This window comes from Harpia harpyja, chromosome 3 (genome assembly GCF_026419915.1).
Source record: "Harpia harpyja isolate bHarHar1 chromosome 3, bHarHar1 primary haplotype, whole genome shotgun sequence".
Classification (NCBI taxonomy): domain Eukaryota; kingdom Metazoa; phylum Chordata; class Aves; order Accipitriformes; family Accipitridae; genus Harpia; species Harpia harpyja.
In genome coordinates, this window is record NC_068942.1 from 75854865 (window position 1) to 75873434 (window position 18570).

The window sequence follows — 18570 nt, forward strand, 5'->3', positions numbered from 1 at the left end:
GTAATGGCCTCATTACTGTGGTATCTCAGCACTCTACACTCTTCAGTGTATTTACTTTCATGCCACCTCTGTCAAGCACAAAAGGAGAAGAGAGATTAAGGCTTACATTCTTTAAAATGCCTAAGTGCTCACCTTCTATTTTGGCACCTATCTCACTGACATGAAGAAAAGCATGACCTTTTAATATCTTGGAGTGTCTGAGACTGCAGCTTGCCCACGGTTACACAGAAGTCTGTGAAGAAGCAAGAACAAAGTCTAATTTTGCCGAGACCAATTTTAGCACCGCATCCACCAGGCTCTCCTTTCCCTATAGGCTTTGGAACAGAAGTTCTTGCTACAGATCATTTTTACTCTAAACTCATCTTTCGTGTCTGATATGAGTGGATTGAACAATGTTCACGTATACATAAAATATCAACATCTCTGCATTTAATACCAGAGGGGAAAAGCACTAAATCAAGGAATGCTGCAAGAAGCCAGACACATTTTGGGCTAGCGCTGCATAATCTTACTCCAGAGGTTTGGCCAAACCTCTCCTCGTGCAAACTGCTCCGTCTCCATCAACACTGCCCCAACCATAAAACATCTCTTGAGAGCTCATGTGCAAAGCTAATCAGTTTATCTGCAATTCTTCTAATGACCCATTTCTGTCATCATCCTTCTAAGGGAACTAACCGATAACGACAGCTCAGGGGAATAATCAACTATAATTTATACGTTCCCGTTTTTGGAGCAGGGACCATAGTGTGCATTCTGCCTTCATTTACCCTAAGCTCCACCATTATTAATAAAGCTGACCCGTGAACAAACCCACTGCAAATACAAAAGCGTCTAACCCCCTGCTTGAATTTATATTTAGAAAGGAAATAAACAACCAAAGACTCCTGACCCCTTGGGTCTGTGGACTGCAGCGTACAACACAGTGCCGTACGGACTTTCCCACCTGTGCTCCAGGCAAGCTAGCTCATTTCCAAAAGCATTATAACCATGTCAGCATGCTGCAATCCAGACTAATAACAGCCGCAGTAAAATAAAGCCTTGGGCCTAGAGTTTAATTTCACCCAGCTGGCAGGCCCACGTTCCCAGCCTACATAATAAATGGCAGCATTGTGTGGCAAAGCAGCCCCAGAGCTCAACTCTGTGCTACTCTCTACAGTGCAGCTCAACGCGAGGTCTCAGTTTGAGACCCAGAAGACTACCGCTCCATTAGTCATGGCTTTATCTCCCCATTAAACCACCAGTGGGGCAGAAATACTCTGAACCTGGCTCACTGCAGCTGGGAAAAAAGCAGGGAGGAGAATTAGACCCAAGCTTTTGTTCCCAACCCCACATCATGAAAGTCTAGTTAGGCCAGAGGCAGCTTGTGGCCTACTCTATAAATCATACAAGAGCTGAGAGCTGCCCACTATGTTACCGAGAAGCCAACTTTTCTTCCCCTGTTCCACCAAGCCTCTGCTGCTCAGGTCCCCTCTCCCGCAGCTGGCAGCTCTCGTGCAAGGGAGAGACTGGGATCTGGCAACCTTCATGACACGCGAGTCGTTAGAGAACTGACCAGCAGTGCCTTTAATTTAAAATGCAGCAGAAAAGAGTGCACTGCTGCCTGGAAGCACTGTTTGGTCTGATGGGAGGGAATTGCCAGCATCAGTGACTTTTTTCATGCAAGGAGACAGGCTGCAGAGAGGCAGGAGATGAGGGCTCCCTGGAAGCAATGCCTAGGTCTCTTGGGAAGGAAAGCTGCTTCCAGAGAGCCTCCGACCCCAGTTCCTTGGTGATCCTCTTCTGCTGCCACAACAGCCCATGCCCACTCCATTTTACAGTGCCAGCCCTCACCTGGGACACGTGTCGGGCTGCGGAGCCAGCTTACCACCTCCCTGTACCCTCCAGCCCTGAGTAGGTCCAGCTTTAGTCCGGTCTGACACAGCTACAGCATAACACAGACACCTCTCCAGATGCACACGGTGACTCTCCTGTAATAAGGGCATTTCAACACTTTCCACAAAGTGCATTGGGCTTTATGCATTGCTGCTGCCTCAGAGAGGGGGTGGGAACTTCAACCAAGAGCGTTATCAGAAAGCATGAGTGCACATCTTCTCGGCAACAGCAATGGTAGCAGCATGATGTAAGGATGCTTCAGCCTGGCTTTTCTCACCTCCAGCAGTGGTGCCCACAGGCAGGACTTTATTATACAGCCTGTCATCAGATCTCCTGCAAACACTGCTCTGTAGAGTCACTGCAGATTTGTACTAAACATTCAGCTCCAACTGAAATTTGGAATTAGGAGAGTTCTACCCTGGAAGCAATGGCTTTGTCTTCTACTTGTTTTGGGAGGGGGGAAAAAATAATTTTTATTTTCTTGTTCACAGCTATGGGAGTGGGAGAGGCATCACCATACATTCCACTTCAGATGTACTCCTTTGATTCAGAAATATCTTCATTTTTATACGCAGAAAGTGTAACATGGATCATATTTTCCATAGGCATTTTAGAAATATAAAACTATTGAAAACATTACTGGATAACTGCATGCTATCACTAGATGTCTAATTATCATGGAACTTCCCCCACAAAAATCTCACAATCACTCCTTAAAAGTCCATTATTCTGTGACTCACTTTTCTGAGCCTAATCAGTCCCAGGTTTCACATGTAGTGGGAAGAGCTGTACCAAGCCAGTCCATCCACCCAACAGTATGCAATACCACATGCCTTAGTAAGTCTATAAAAATATGGCAAATATGGCATATGCTGTTTCTCTCCCAAATACTCTCCCAGTCTCTGGTGATTTGTGACTCAAGAACTTCCTCAGTCAGAGGCAGTGTCTTTGTACTTAATGGTCCTCAGTGGAGCTTTCTTCGTGAATTTGTCCTGTGCTGTACCAAACTCAAGTAGAATTCTAGCATCCACAACATTCTGCAGTGAGGAACTCAATAGTGTAAGTGAAGAGCTGTCTCCTCTTCAGGACCCGCTACCTCGTCGCTTCATTTTATGATCCTTTGGTTTTGTATCAGGACAGACAATGAATAACTGTTGCCAATTCACTTTCTCAACAACACTTATGATTTCATAAACCTCCATGAAATCTTCCCCCATCTCCCTTCGTTGTAGCATCATAGGAGGTGCGGTCTATTCAGCTGCAGCTCACTGGAAGCTGTTCCCATACCCCTGACTGTCTCCGACACTCCTCAGCACATCTTTCCAGTTCTGCCATATTCTATTTGAATGGAGGGAGCTAAAACTCTACACAGTATTCATTACACTGGTGACTGTGTATTCACAGTCAAACATCAATTTTTCATTTTTCCCTCTGTATATTTCTAACATTTGTTTTTTTCACTACTGCTGCTGATCCCTGAGTGGACATTTTCCTGGAGCTATTTACTATAAGCCTAGTATTTCACTCCCAAGTGGCTCTGAGCCCATCCAGATTAAGTCTGAATTCCACCCCTGCCACCATGTGATACCTTACATTCATCCACACTTCATCTTCCACCTCACTGCCCAGCTGCTCATTACTAGACATCCTTCTGGGGCTCCTCACAGCTGGCCTCATCTTTACCACTTTGAACAAAACTTTCTCAGCTGATCTTATAAGATAAACAAACTTACAATAGTAAGTTTATTCAAGCTATATTCAAGGATGGGCAACAAAAAGATGCAGAAGGAGAGGTGGTCTTGTACAAGCTTACTGTGACCGACTGGCTAGTACGCAGCAGCAAGTAGCTGCCCAGCACCTCTACTGCTCTGTTAACCAAGGTCTCTGGAGGACTGAATCCACCCCAGCTTGCCCTGGTACAGATCCCCCTTCTATTACTGATGAGATGGAAGCATGAATTACAAAGCTTTAGGAGCTCATGCAAGTTCCCTGTTCAGAGCAAGATATGCAGGTTAAAAGTTATTTTTTTTATTCAGCTTCCTGGTCTGATTGGGAGCAATTAAAGAAATTAACCTGTGCCTTAGTTCTCCAGGAATGAAACAGGGATAATAACTTTCCTTCCCTCACAAACAAGTTGATAAAATAAAATCCACTGATGGCTTTCAAGCACTCTGATACCAGAGCAACAAATACCATGTAAGGATCCTAATTTTTCTATGGGAGCACCTTCCGTAATTCTTGGCATTATCTGTGGCTCAGGTAGATGTTTGTTTTCAGACAAGTCTTTACTTCAAGAATTTCTCCTGTTCCAAATAGAAATCCTGATAGCTTGTTCTCTCCCTCCTGTCTTTTCTAGCGTTAATGCTATTGTATTTGTTCAATGGAGTTAATATGCTGCTGGTATAATAATGATCATGTATGGATGTAATTATTATGTGTGATTAATTCCACAGCTGCTGAAAAGCTTGGAGGACTTTTCTTAGCTGAGGGAATTTCTTTACAATAGTCCTTCTCAAATTGCATTACACACAGACATAAACCCCAAAAGAAATGCAAAAGGGGAAAGAAGGAAGGCTGGATTAGAGAACTGCACCCAGCAGAGCAGCTGATGAAGGTTAAATACCATGTGGGCAGAGACCATCTCTCTGTTGCATGTTTATACACTGACTAGCACAAATGATTCCCGGTGCATCACTACAATCCCAAGGTACTACTACCATGGACATAGCATGTAACTGGTTATAAATTTTTAAAGACACGTCTGCCAGTGCTGTAGGCTTCTCTCGTTAGGTTTTTTTTAGTAAACATCCTTTAAACAAACACACTAGGTTTTGTTCTAAGAAGATACCACAGACCAAAACATGAACCCGTACAAAATGCTAGCACAGGTTAATGATTTTTACAAGAACCAAAGGGAATAAGGTGCACAGCACACAAACCATTAGCACTAAAATACCTAGGGTGTCCACATCTGACAAAACCGTAGATGTTTTTCTGCATGAGGCTTTTTGGCACGCACTGATAATTTACAGTCCAATGCTGCAGCCATACTCCTGAGTGCTCTTAAGTGTTTTGAGTGATAATGGATCTATTTGCGTGATCAGGGATTGTAGACTCAGGCCTATAAGTCAGCATGTTCCCCAGAACAATACCTGGGCACTAATCCTCAACCAAACTATCCTTAAACCCCACACATGTGACCTGAAGAAAAGACACTGCCTGCAAGATTTAAGTCTCTGTAAGCTGCCCAGCTCTTTTCTAACCCAGTTATTACCCATGTAAGCACCCATGACTTTGATATTTACCTGACTCAGTTTAACTCTCTGCATCCCATTTAAAGGTTTAAGTGAAGGAGAAGACGTGCCCAGGAAAAACTGAGACGTGCACAATCTTCCTTTCCTTCTCCAGAAAACCATCTGTTTTAGCCTCTGCAGTCTTTAACACCTAAAATCACCGATGCCCCAGTCCAGTTCCTTCTTCTGCACGCAGAGGAATCCCCATGCAAGGATGCCAAGGAGGGAGCACGCACGCTGCAGGAGATGCTGAGCTCACCTGTGCAGGACCCCAGGTGGCAGAGAAGAGAGAGGGTCAAGGTGGGCAAAAAGCACAGCTGGAGAATGTGTTGTGGTGCAAGACTCTCCTGTCATTCCCCATAGCTGCAGCTATCATCATCAGCCAATACTAAAACCACTGGGCTGCGACAGGACCACATATGGATACTGTACAGGCTCTGTGCATGCAGGGCTGGGAATGGAGATGGATTCTGCTCATTGACTTCTCTCAGTCTTACCATAAATGGCTGCCCTGAATAGCAGTTTGGGCTTGGTATTTAAGTGTCCCGAAGCACTATTATGTCTGAAATCCCCATGATACTTTAAGGAAATAAATCACTCCCTCTGAGCCTGAAACAACAGAACCGCAGATAGGGCGTATTTGAGAAAACACAAGGGCTATTTGCTCACCCTCCAGAAAGGGAGATAGCAGTTTTAGTTTTCACCTAGCGAAGGACTTATTGAGCATCTCATTCAGCCACCAGCACGTTTCAGACAGTAACGATCGGACCTCACAGCACTCCTCTGCAGTGCCTGCAGGAGTTATCAGTGAAATCCTACTCCAGCATCTGAGACAAGCTCTTGTTTTCTCCCTTCTTTTTAACTTCTTTCAATTTCTGCTTCACTGGGTTTTCCTTTTCTCACCACACTACTGGGAACTTTATAGGCACAGAAGAACAATGCAAAATACAGAAGAAACAATGTGACTTGGAATAAAAGAAGCAGATTGTGATAGGTTTGGAATTTGCCTGTAATCATTTACGTATTTCCATGTTTCACCTAATAACTGATCTAACACCAAGAGATACTGGTCTGACAATGCTAACGTTGATCTGGATACAGAAAGGATGCAAAGAAACAACTCAAGATAGCCTTAACAGCAAAGATGGAAGAACTGTTATGAAACAATGTCAGGACTATTAGGTTTAGGTGGCAGGAGACTTTGGCTAGCTTATCAAACCCATTTAACTAAGTTTATCTGAAGCCCTACAAGCACTGAAATGGAAAATTCAGGCAGAATTTAAAATGAAAGCTCCCTAAAGGAATGCCTTTTTTTCTCATATCCTGCCCTGTTCTCATCTCACCAACAAACACAAAATGCTTCTCAGGTTTAAAGATGCTGCCAACCAAGCTACTGCACTCCTGTGTGCCTACCAGCTAAAAAGGTGTATGGGATGTCTAATCAAAGGAGCTAAACTTTCCCATGCTGAAAGCTAACCTGTGCACACACACAGCTAATCTGCCAAACCTCATCCCACCAGAGGCCCAGGACAGACACAACTCCCCAGCAACTCACAGACAATGAGTTATAGGGTTGCTCAGCTTACTGCAACACACAGAGCTATACAACATGCACCCAAAAAGACATTTGTTAGAAGAATACCAAAAAATGTCACTAATTTGGTCATGATATTGCAGGTAGTAAGCTGGAAGGCAATTCTTTGAGTTCTCTGCAGTGAAGATGTTTCATTTATGGGAAAAGAGTGGGGCATTACAGATGCCTGACCCAGCCAGATACAAGACAACTTGTGCAGGGCCTGATTTAAGAACAGAACTGCAGCATAATCCTCATCTTCAGGCAGCTAAGAGACAAAACTCCAATACCACAGGTAGATATATGAAAACATGCCAGAAAAAATTGCAGCAAATTAACTCGGACCTATATTGGGACTACTTTAATTTCATTTCTAAGAATAAAACTTTAGGATGTATCTACACTGCAGCATATATAAACACAAGCGAGCTTGCTTGCTAGACATGTGGGTAGACTCTTGTCTTAGTCTACCTTTGCTTTAAATTAGTAAAAAGGCCCCAACTTGAAACCTTTTAATAAAACATCTACATGCAAACAAGAAGATGTCTTTAAGTAACTCACATGGAGACCTATGTTGCCACAGCCACTATAAGACTAGCTGGGGCTACACAGACTGGGGTCGTGTTTTACTGTTGCATAGACTTGCCCGTAATTTTTGAGGGACTGACTGACAACACAGATTATTTCTGTAATATACTGAAGTATAGTTTAGTGGAAACTTAAGTTTTTACATCCATATACAGAAATATTAAATAAATACTTTACTAGCTCTGGGCCAAAAAGCACAGCAACTTGCAAAAGCAATCTTAGCATTCTGCAAGCTGGAGATACTATGTCAAATCCAGTGAATGCAAGGAACTGTCAAAGGTTATTACCTTTGACAGGCAGGCAACCGCATCAGAAAAAGCAAACACACCAACAAACAAAAAGAAGTTATTTCACATTGCCATTAGCTGCTGGTTTCAGACAGGAGGCAAAAGGACAATACGAGATGAATACAGCCCTGCCATTCAACCGCTGAATGAGGCAGACCACCAGCAAAGCAGATAACACCATGGACTATGGCTGCACGACCCCATCTATATTGTGGCCATTAGCACCGTCCATCCACTACCCACCTCAAGGACTAACTACAGCTCAGGGACTAACTAAACCTACTGTAAAGCAATTTCCATTTTTTACTTTAGGTATCGGCAGAAGGGAATTCAACTGTTGTCACCCAGAAGAACAACTTTCAAATCTTCTTTCTGCAGAAAAATTTTTTGTGCAGTAGCAGAGAGTTCACAGCAGCAGGATTTCCAAAGGGCCAAAAGCACCAGGTCACCTAGCACTCAGCAGCACAGCAAGGGGACCAAACAAAGTATAGCCCTGGGAAACACTTCATGGCACTAGGCAGGGCCTCTGTAGGTCACGTGGTAACACATAATAACTTGAAAAGCACTTCTTTCTTTTTATGGATTTGCTGAGAATTACTCTGTGCTTTGGGCATAATAGCACTCTTGCCATAATCAGATGTTGTATAGGTATAAGCAATAAAAGAGACATTCAGGTATTACTGTCCCGTCAGCTGTGTCTTCATATGATTGCCTCCAATTACACTGTAAAATTTACCAGCACATGTATTTGAAATAATGCTTTTAATTTTCAATCAGATACTCCGCAAGGAAACCCAGCTCAGAAATGACATAATTGAATATCTTGAAGAAGAAAATAAAAAGCAAATTTTGAGTCAATGGTGTTATTTAATAGCAGTGAAAGTACTTACCAGGTGGCCTATTAATTGCGAGGTTTCGGAAATGACTGCCTTTGATCATCTCCACTGACAGCCGCCCCGTAGTGGCATTGTACGACAATCCCACGAGCAGCTCTGGCACCCCTCCATGCGACAGGGACTGTGTTGAAGAAGCGCTATCACTGTGAGAGATTGCTGACAGACTAAGCTGAGAGTCTGCACTCTGCAGGGAAAGAGCACTGAAAGTCTCATCAGGACATTCACCACCACCCTCCCTTAATTTATATCTTGTAGCCTTGTTTAGTAAGATCTCTCTTAAGAAATGACAATGACTAAGAATGAATTATGATGGGGCACCAGAAGAATCAAAGCATCACTTTTACAAAAACACATCTCTGAACTTTCTTTTTAAAGATGAGGAACTCTGCGTAATGTGTTATCACTAGTGTAAATCAAAGCCTCTGAGATAAGCATACATCCTACTACATCAAATGCACAGTAAATCTCCTTGACAATGGCTTTTGGATGGAATAAATTTTGCAGTTTGGGTTTTTTTTGGTCATGTACCGTGTATTTTCTTACTTACTTTCCTTGCCACCATGATGCTCTCTCTACCCCCTCTTCACCTGGAGTATGATGTTTTATTCATTTCATGTGCACAACCTCTCACTGAGTTTTTTGTAGCCAGTGAATCATGACAGAGCTCATCTACACAAATTGATTGGCATAGCCAGAGCTGGATACAACTGTGATGTGCATGGAAGACTATGAAGCAGCACAGCCAGTTCCTCCTCACATTACCCACCTCTCCATTTCCATCTGTCATGAAAAGGAACATTACTAAACATTTCTGGTAACACGGAAACTGGACAACGCAGAGATCCACAAGCCAGTAGCTAGTGCCAAATAAGGTAGCTCTTGCACTGGCAGTAGTACAGGTCCACCAACATAACGGTGCACAAGAACTACTGTACTTGTTGAAATTAAGACGTAATTAGCCTTGGTGGTTCTGGGACCAACCTACTATTTCTACATGGCACAGCATTTGATGACTTGCGTAGATGTAGTACGTCTACATGATTTTGTGTAAGCTTGCTAGCTGAGCCATTGTTAATAAGGCACATCTTTGTGTAGGGAAAACAAGCCCTGTGCTTCCCCTTACTGATAACTTTTTAAGTGACAGTAGGACAGATCCACCAGTTGCATCCTAACAGCCCTGAATGAAAGATATCAGGTACAGCTGGTCCCCATTCACCAGATAAAAAATTTTACAGACTCCATATTTCTTTCATCAAACTTACGCTCAAGTTACTCCTTGGCTCCAAGACCAATGTCACCTTCGCTTCCCCTTCCTGGCTGATGTTGCTCAGGTAGAACAACTGCTCTCCCATCATCTTCTCTCCAACCATCTTGTGCACCGCATAGAGGCGGAAACGAATGGCGTGGCTGCTTAACGCCTCCGGCTCCAGCTTACTGAAGGTAATTTTATCCTTGAACATGGGGATGGGTCCTCTCTGAACACTTGTCTTACCCCTCTGTTTCTTGCTAGGCATCAGGACTGTGTGCACTTGCCAGGTGTTCACACCACTGCGGTCTTTGTCTGGGATATCCCTGGCCTCCAAGACAGTAACTACTAGCTTTTGACTTGAGGCTTTATAGTTGAAGATGACCTCTAGATCACCACATTTACAGATAGGCTCATGAGCACCATGATGAGCTGGTACACTGTTCACTTCATTATGTTCCTGCAAAGAGAAGGAAGAAGTAAAACCTCCATTGGAGTTCAACTGCCTCTGTGATCCCAACTCTATTTAAAAGAAATTGTTCTCCTCACTTGTGCTGAAAAGTGTAGGCAGTTGCTCTGAAAAATAAGGATCCCACTGTTTCTTGAAAGGCCAGTGACAGTCAATTGCCTGATTTTATGTAATATTCCCCATACAATCAAGTAAGCAACAGCACTTGTTGAAACATTTCCAACAAAAAGTTTCACCAATATTTAAATGTTTCTCAGGAGACTGTTAATTTTGCAAAAAATCTACATAGGGAAAAACTAAACAAAGGGGTTTTTTAAATTTCATTCACGTCAAATTTGACGCATTAATAAAACTTTTTGGTTTCATTTGGTTAAAAAATCAACTTAACCTATTACTTTGAACATACACTGGAATTTTTTCAAAATGGATTTTTTTACATTACCGAAATGTCATGGTTTAACCCCAGCCATCAACTAAGCACCACACAGCTGCTCGCTCACTCCCCCCCGGTGGGATGGGGGAGAGAATTGGAAGAGTAAAAGTGAGAAAACTCGTGGGTTGAGACAAAGACAGTTTAATAGGCAAAGCAAAAGCTGTGCGTGCAAGCAAAGCAAAACAAGGAATTCATTCACTACTTCCCATGGGCAGGCAGGTGTTCAGCCATCTCCAGGAAAGCAGCGCTCCATCACACATAACAGTGACTTGGGAAGACAAACGCCATCACTCCGAACATCTCCCCCTTCCTTCTTCTTCCCCCAGCTTTATATGCTGCGCATGACGTCATATGGAATGGTCTGGAATATCCCCTTGGTCAGCTGGGGTCAGCTGTCCCAGCTGTGTCCCCTCCCAACTTCTTCTGCACCCCCCAGCCTACTCGCTGGCGGGGTGAGAAGCAGAAAAGGCCTTGACTCTGTGTAAGCACTGCTCAGCAGTAAGGAAAACATCCCTGTATTATCAAGACTGTTTTCAGCACAAATCCAAAACGTAGCCTCATACTGGCTATTATGAAGTATATTAACTCTATCCCAGCCAAAACCAGCACACGAAATCAAACAATTCAGTCAAACCTGCTAACTTTTTGGATATTTTGTTCTGCTGGAAATTAAAAAAATTAAGCACTGTGTTTAACTTGAAGGAGGGGAAATCACCATGTCAGAATTTCTTGCCAAATGGAAATTCCATTTCTAGAAGCTACCTTATAATTCAATACTTTTCCTACAGCTAAAGCAATGATAATCGAGAAAAACAGTCTGATTAAATACATATTGATTTTTTATTCCCTTTTCAAATCTCCCAAGAGAAGCATCTGTTCCTTCTGTTCAGTTTGGATACTAATACATTCAGAATAAAAATTCAAACTAAATAATCAAAACATGGGCAGACCAATTCACACACAATCTTTTACCTACTTTTAAAACTAAAATCACCTTGATAAAACAAGATAAAAAACATGGATGCTCACCTTACCTTTTGATGAGTGGGCGTGGGTGTTTCTGTTCAAAAGTGCTTTTTTATCTTAGAGCTAGAATGTGCTTCATGTGATAAAGGGGTTGCTATAGTGATCAATTTGTATTTAAACATGAGTATACACTGTACTAGGGAAAGATTTTCAGTTAATAGCCAGAAGGTGAATTAAGGCCTGTCACTAGCAGTCTGAGTCACCCTCCTCCTCAAACATTTATCTTCTTTCGCATTTCAAGTTACACTTCTTTTCAACATAGGAATCTCATTGTTTAGAGTACAGATGATGGGCCATAGGACTTCTGATGTAATTCTCTTCAGAAGTGTCTAGAGTGGTATGTCTCAAACAAGAGCTCAGACAAACCTCAAAATTTATGTCTACTTCCTGTCAATCTACTTTTCAAGTTGCTCAGATTCATCTGCCATGATGTGCAAAACTCCAGCTTTTCATATTTTCATAGGCGTTTTAAGATTCGTGCACGTGAATACAAAAGTCCATGTGTGCACATTAGTGATGGAGACCTGCTATCCTATGTCTTGCAGAAGTCATGTCAAAGAGAGAAAAATCACCAGTTGGACAGCACACAAAATGACTTGGTTGCCCATAAAAATGCCTTTCTGTACGACAGCAGGCTGCAAAGACAAAAATGCAAGGCAGGCCAGGTTGCCTGGAGAGAATGTGATGTTATGCAAATGTTAAGTACTGCTGTGTAGCTGTCAAGTTATTTCAGTCTGGTTGATGAAATAATATTTAAGAAGGAAACGTAATGGGGTTGCACTTGATTCATGTTTCCCTCCACATGTTCATCCCTCCCCACTTTCATCTGTGCATTTGCTATTGAGGAGATGGAATCAAGGCGCATTTGAGAACTGCTGCTAAAGTGTGGAGACAACTGTGCTTGCAGCATAACTTTGCTTTCATCTACGTGTCTGAGCTGGAGAATGTGAACTCCCATGCGCCATCATAAACCTGCAGGTACGAAGATCCAGGAGGTACTTTCCTGCCCCAACAGGGCTGAGTATCTCATCTTCTGGCAGCGTGTGGGGCAGACTGAAGGTCAGCTCCCTGGTTTTTGACAGAACAGCTAGAAAGGATCTGGATTTCAGGATATCTCAAATTGCGCTACTATAGCTGTGGTGTATTGGTTTTGTGTGGCAAGGTTTTGGTAGCGGGTGGGGTTACAGGGGTGGCTTCTGTAAGAAGCTGCTGGAAGCTTCCCCTGTGTTCGACAGAGCCCATACCAGCCGGCTCTAAGACAGACCCGCCGCCGGCCAAGGCCGAGCCAATCAGCGATAGTGGTAACGCCTCTGTGATAACATTTTTAAGAAGGAAAAAAGTTGGGACGGAGGTATTCGGCAGCCGGAGAGAGGAGTGAGAACATGTAAGAGAAACAACCCTGCGGACACCAAGGTCAGTGAAGAAGGAGGGGGAGGAGATGCTCCAGGCGCCGGAGCAGAGATTCCCCTGCAGCCCGTGGTGAAGACCATGGTGAGGCAGGCTGTCCCCCTGCAGCCCAGGGAGGTCCACGGTGGAGCAGATATCCACCTGCAGCCCGTGGAGGACCCCACGCCGGAGCAGGTGGGTTCCCGAAGGAGGCTGTGACCCCGTGGGAACCCCGCGCTGGAGCAGGCTCCTGGCAGGACCTGCGGATCTGTGGAGAGAGGAGCCCACGGAGCAGGTTTTCTGGCAGGACTTGTGACCCCGTGGGGGGCTCACGCTGGAGCAGTCTGTGCCTGAAGGACTGCACACCGTGGAAAGGACCCATGCTGGAGCAGTTCGTGAAGAACTGCAGCCCGTGGGAAGGACCCACGTTGGAGAAGTTCGTGGAGGACTGTCTCCCGTGGGTGGGACCCCACGCTGGAGCAGGGGAAGAGTGTGATGAGTCCTCCCCCTGAGGAGGATGAAGCGGCAGAAAATAACGTGTGATGAACTGACCGTAAACCCCATCCCCGTCCCCCTGTGCCGCTGGGGGGGTGGTAGAGAATCCGGGAGTGAAGTTGTGCCCGGGAAGAAGGGAGGGGTGGAGGGAAGGTGTTCTGAGATTTGGTTTTATTTCTCATTACCCTACTCTGGTTGATTTGTAATAAATCAAGTTAATTTTTCCCCAAACTGAGTCTGTTTTGCCCATGATGGTAATTGGTGAGTGATCTCTCCCTATCCTTATCTCGACCCACAAGCTCTTTGTTATATTTTCTCTCCCCTGTCCAGTTGAGAAGGAGGGGGAGTGATAGAACAGCTCTGGTGGGCACCTGGCGTCCAGCCAGGGTTAACCCATCACATGTGGCCACAACCACTGCAGGAACTGTAGGCAGAGAGGGAGAGAAAAATGCCAAACTCTGTGGCAGTGGCATTTCTGCAGGCAACTAGGCTTTAGAGACCTCATGGGCTGGCCCTTTCAGAAAGCACTGTGCTATCTGGGACTCACCCCTGCACAGGTTTTCAGCAGACAAAGCTTAAGGACGCTCAATCTCCTTTCTGTGGAAGTCATTGACAGAATTCCCCTTGGCTTTCAGAGCTCAGCTAGGACTATGAGTCCTTTCTGAATGTATTGGTTATACAGACACTTAAACTGGAATCCAAGGGAAGTGAGGGTTTTAGATACTTCATCTGAATTTCTTTCTTTCCCTCTTCCCAGCACAGTTGTTGAGAGGTCAAGCCAAGTATACTGATTGATACTGTATGTCTAACCTGGTCGTTCAGGACAGCCAATACCCACTTCACTAGGTAAAATAAGTCCATTTCTGCCAGAGAAACCTGAAGGAGCAGCTAATTATGGACAAGGCTTGAAATGGTACTTGTGGTTCCACTGCAGGGGCATAAAATTATCATTTTTGTCTCTAAAGAGAGGTCCTTTGAGTGGAGTATAATAGCACTCAGACATTTCTGACATGTCAGAACATTTAGTTCCTGCAATAAAAAGCCTTTCATTAATCCACACAATACCTTTGGATGAGAAGCTGCTTGTAGTAGATAAACTGGGACTTGGGCATATCTGCCCCCTGATGCTATAACCATTCTTTGCATTTTTAAAATGTAGATACCAGGAGCAAAACGAGTGATGCGTTCCAAAGAAATGCAAGAGGACACTGGAGACATTGTGGCACATGTGAACCATGACAATGTACATCAAATGGGGAAAAGGAGAAATGAGCCTCAGATGGGCAGACAAACAGTATGTGTCAGAGGCACACAGCAAAGAGAGGGCAGGGCTGCTGCCGTGTGGAGTTCCCATGTGTTGCATAGTATTTTGTGGGACTGGATTGTGCAGCAAACCAAAATACTGTTCAAAACACCCCTTAGGGCTGCAGCATATGCACCGAGGAGCTGCTTTCCATCTCTTTAACTGGCTGCAGGCAGCATGGTCTGAGGAAAGGAACCTTTTCCTCAAAGCCTTGTTGCTCAGTGTGTGACGGAGGTATTAATTTCCACAGCTGAAGAACAGCCTCCTTTAACTCAGGCAGAAGATGTGACCTTTGTGCTGTTCTTTTAATATGTCTGATGCAGGCTGGTATTTTTTCAGAAATTTAATCTTGTGGTAAAATAATAATGAAAACCAACACATCACGGAGAAAGATTATGAAAGAAAAGGGGGATGCTAAGTCATCAGGTGTTTACAATGCCTTAAAATCTGTAATGTTTTCTTGAGGCTTCAAAATAAAGGTGCAGAACTAAGGGAAAGCAGAGGAGCTCCAACCTCAGGCTCTCTTCTTCCCTGAAGGATGCCTGGTATCAATGGGGACCAGAGTGATGGTCACTTGGCCAAGTCAGAGGCCACCCCCACCAGCTGCCTCCAGCTTTCCAGATGCTTCCCATTCTCTAAGCCATAGAAACCACCTGGAAAAAGAGGCACAGGTCTAAGACCCAGTGACCACACACCATGTCCCTAGACACACACCCTGCACATACAGCCAGTAACAAAGCCCGGGGCCACCACAGAGTGCTCTTTGCTAAATGGTAGTAAATGCTGTCAGGCAGCTAATGGCTCCAATTTCAGTTCAGAGATTGCAGTCAGAAATCAAGCAATAAAACAGCTTCTCTGAATGAGTGTTAGTAGCAAGAGGTAAAATACCAGAAAAAGGGGAAACGCATAGAGAGGGGTGTATGTTCATGCACACACACACACAGGAGTACCATTATCTTGTGCTGTGCTGATCAATTTTTCACTTCATTTCTCCTCTAACATTTTTTGGCCCCCAATATCCTTCAAAAGCTTACACCATGTGTAATAAATGACAATTCACCATACCTCAGGGCTCCAAGCCGATGAGCTGTCAGTAGCATCGTTTACTTCAAATCCCTGGTTGGTAAATGCTGTCTCCATTTCCAAACATCCTTCTGTGGCTTGCTGGCTAATGCCATCGGCAACGACAGACTCCATCCTAGGCCCTTTATGTTGCCCAGTGCCCCTACTCTCAGTTGTTGTTGTTGAATCAACAGATACATGGTCATCTTCACGACAGGATAGGTTGTCTTGGTAACTCAGTTGGCTTAGTCCATCCAGATCTAAAAATTTTCAGCAAGAAAATAATTTCAGAGGGATTAGAATAAAATCCTCCCCCTCTACCTCCCAAAATGTGCCTTTCTCTCCTTTCTTTTCTTTCCCCCCCCCCCCCCCTTATCTCCAGTGTATTCAAGAGACATTTTCTACTTCTCAGTACTGCAGTACCGAACTTATAAAATAACAAAACCTGTATAAATCAGCATTTGATGGATGTTGTGGCTGTTTCTCACGCCATCCTGAAATGAGAAACCGGTTGCCTTTACATGAAGAAGTTAACCACCAGACGCAATTATCAGTGGAATGTCTGGGATATTCGAGTGCCTTGGGGCTGCTTTGTGGCCCCAAAGCCATCACTTCCATGAAAACACAGGTCAGACAAATTACAGAAAAGCACAGCATAGGCCTGATGAACAGGTATCAGCAATTTCCTTCTATGCAGGAGGAGAAGGAGGAGAAAAGGACAGGAGTTAGCATTGCACTCAAGGGGATAGTGCTGGTGAGGAAAGGAGTTTCACGGAGACAACAGAGTGCCACCACGACCCTGTCACCCATCCCTGAGAACTTGGGTGTGCAGGACCAGACCCACAAGCCAACTAGAAATCTCCAAATCCCATGTTTGGGCTAAATTGTCCCAAGGGCAACTGAGGGGAGATGTGTTCCCTAATTTCCTGCCTGCTTTTATTAGTTTTAATTAATCTGATCCTACACACTTACTCCATGGGCTAAAGTAAGGTTCATTAATGAGAATAAAATAATCTTCTCTGGTTCAGACCACACATTCCTCCTCTGCACCACTGATGTCTCTATTTTGAACACAGGGCACTTTACTTGAGGGGATCAGTGAGAGCTCTCTGGGTGGAGCAACACAGATAATTACATGTGCAGGGACACCGATGAAAAGAACATCATGACTTGGCCTTGAATGTGTTCTGCAAGCACTTTCAGAAGCAAACCAGGGACCTTCCTTCTCCTAATGCATCTGATGCCAGGCCTTGCTTTAGGAACATAAAGAGCTAGATTCTGCCTCCATCTCTTTCAAATAAGCAAGGAGCAGTTACAGTGAGAGAAAACAAGTTGTGCTTCCAGACGGCTGATGACAGTAATGAAAACAGAACACTTCCTTTGCAATCACAGCTATTTGGGGTTGAAAGGTTTCACAGAATGGTTGATACTGGAAGGGACCTCTGGATGTCATCTCGTCCACCCCCCCTGCCCAAGCAGGGCCACCTGCTTGTTTATTCTCAAACCTGCAGGTTTGTTCTCAAGAAGGTCATTACTATAGAACAATCATTTTTTTCAAATTTGGTCTCCAACTCAAATCTTTAAAAAATAGTATTAATTAATCTGTTTAATAGAAAACAATTAGTTTGCTTTGGTTTAGATGAATCAATGTTTTAATTCCCCGCCTGATAAATGAGACAGGGAACCTGGTGATGCCTGACACGGACTGAGGTACCCAACAACTTTTTTGCCTCAGTTTTCACTGGCAATTGCTTGTCCCACATCTCTTGAGTCCCTGAATCTCAAGGCAGGGACGAATGAAGTCCCACCCATCGTAGGAGTAGATCAGGTTTGAGACCCTCTGAGGGACCTGAACATACACAAGTCCATGGGACCTGATGAGATGCATCCCAGGGTCCTGAGGGAACTGGCTGATGTAGTTGCTAAACCACTCTCCATCATACTTGAAAAGTCATGCCAGTCAGGCGAAGCCCCCAGTGACTGGAAAAAGGGGAACTTCACACCATTCTTTAAAAGGGTAAAAAAGGAGGACCCTGGGAACTACCAGTTAGTCAGTCTCACCTCTGTGCCCAGTGAGATTATGGAACAGATCTTCCTGGAAGATATGTCAAGGCATATGGATGACAGGAAGGTGATTAGACGCAGTCAATATGGCTTCACAAAGGGAAACCCTGCCTGACCAATCTCATGGCTGCCTACAATGGACTGACTGCACTGGTGGATAAGGGAAGAGCAACAGATGTCATCTAACTTGACTTCTGTAAGGCCTTTGACGTGGCCCCACACAACATCCTTGTCTCTGAATTAGAGAGAGATGGATTTGACAGATGGACTATCTGATGGATAAGGAGTTGGCTGCAAGGCCTCATACAAAGAGTTGCAGTCAGTGGCTCAATGTCCAAGTGGAGATCAGTAAGAAGTGGTATCCCTCAAGGCTCTGTATTAGGACCAGTACTGTTCAGTATCTTCATTAATGACATAGACAGTGGGATTGAGTGCACCCTCAGCAAGTTTGCAGATGACATCAAGCTAAGTGGCGCAGTTGATACACTTGAGGGAAGGGAAGCCATCCAGAGGAGCTTTGACAGGTTTGAGAAGTGGGCCAATATGAACCTCATGAAGTTCAACAAGGCCAAGTGCA

The 18570-nt window shown here is 44.3% G+C and overlaps 1 protein-coding gene across 4 annotated transcripts in view; it reads right to left on the reverse strand.

The window, feature by feature from the left end:
• The window catches only part of SYT16 (synaptotagmin 16), a 121970-nt gene that overhangs the window by 12324 nt on the left and 91076 nt on the right, over window positions 1–18570 (reverse strand). For all 4 annotated transcript variants that reach the window (XM_052783449.1, XM_052783446.1, XM_052783448.1 and 1 more), the window contains 3 exons: window positions 15933–16189; window positions 9772–10215; window positions 8504–8693 (listed from right to left, as the gene is read on the reverse strand). In XM_052783449.1, the coding sequence (XP_052639409.1) occupies window positions 8504–8693; window positions 9772–10215; window positions 15933–16189 (891 nt within the window). The remainder of the gene's footprint in view (window positions 1–8503; window positions 8694–9771; window positions 10216–15932; window positions 16190–18570) is intronic.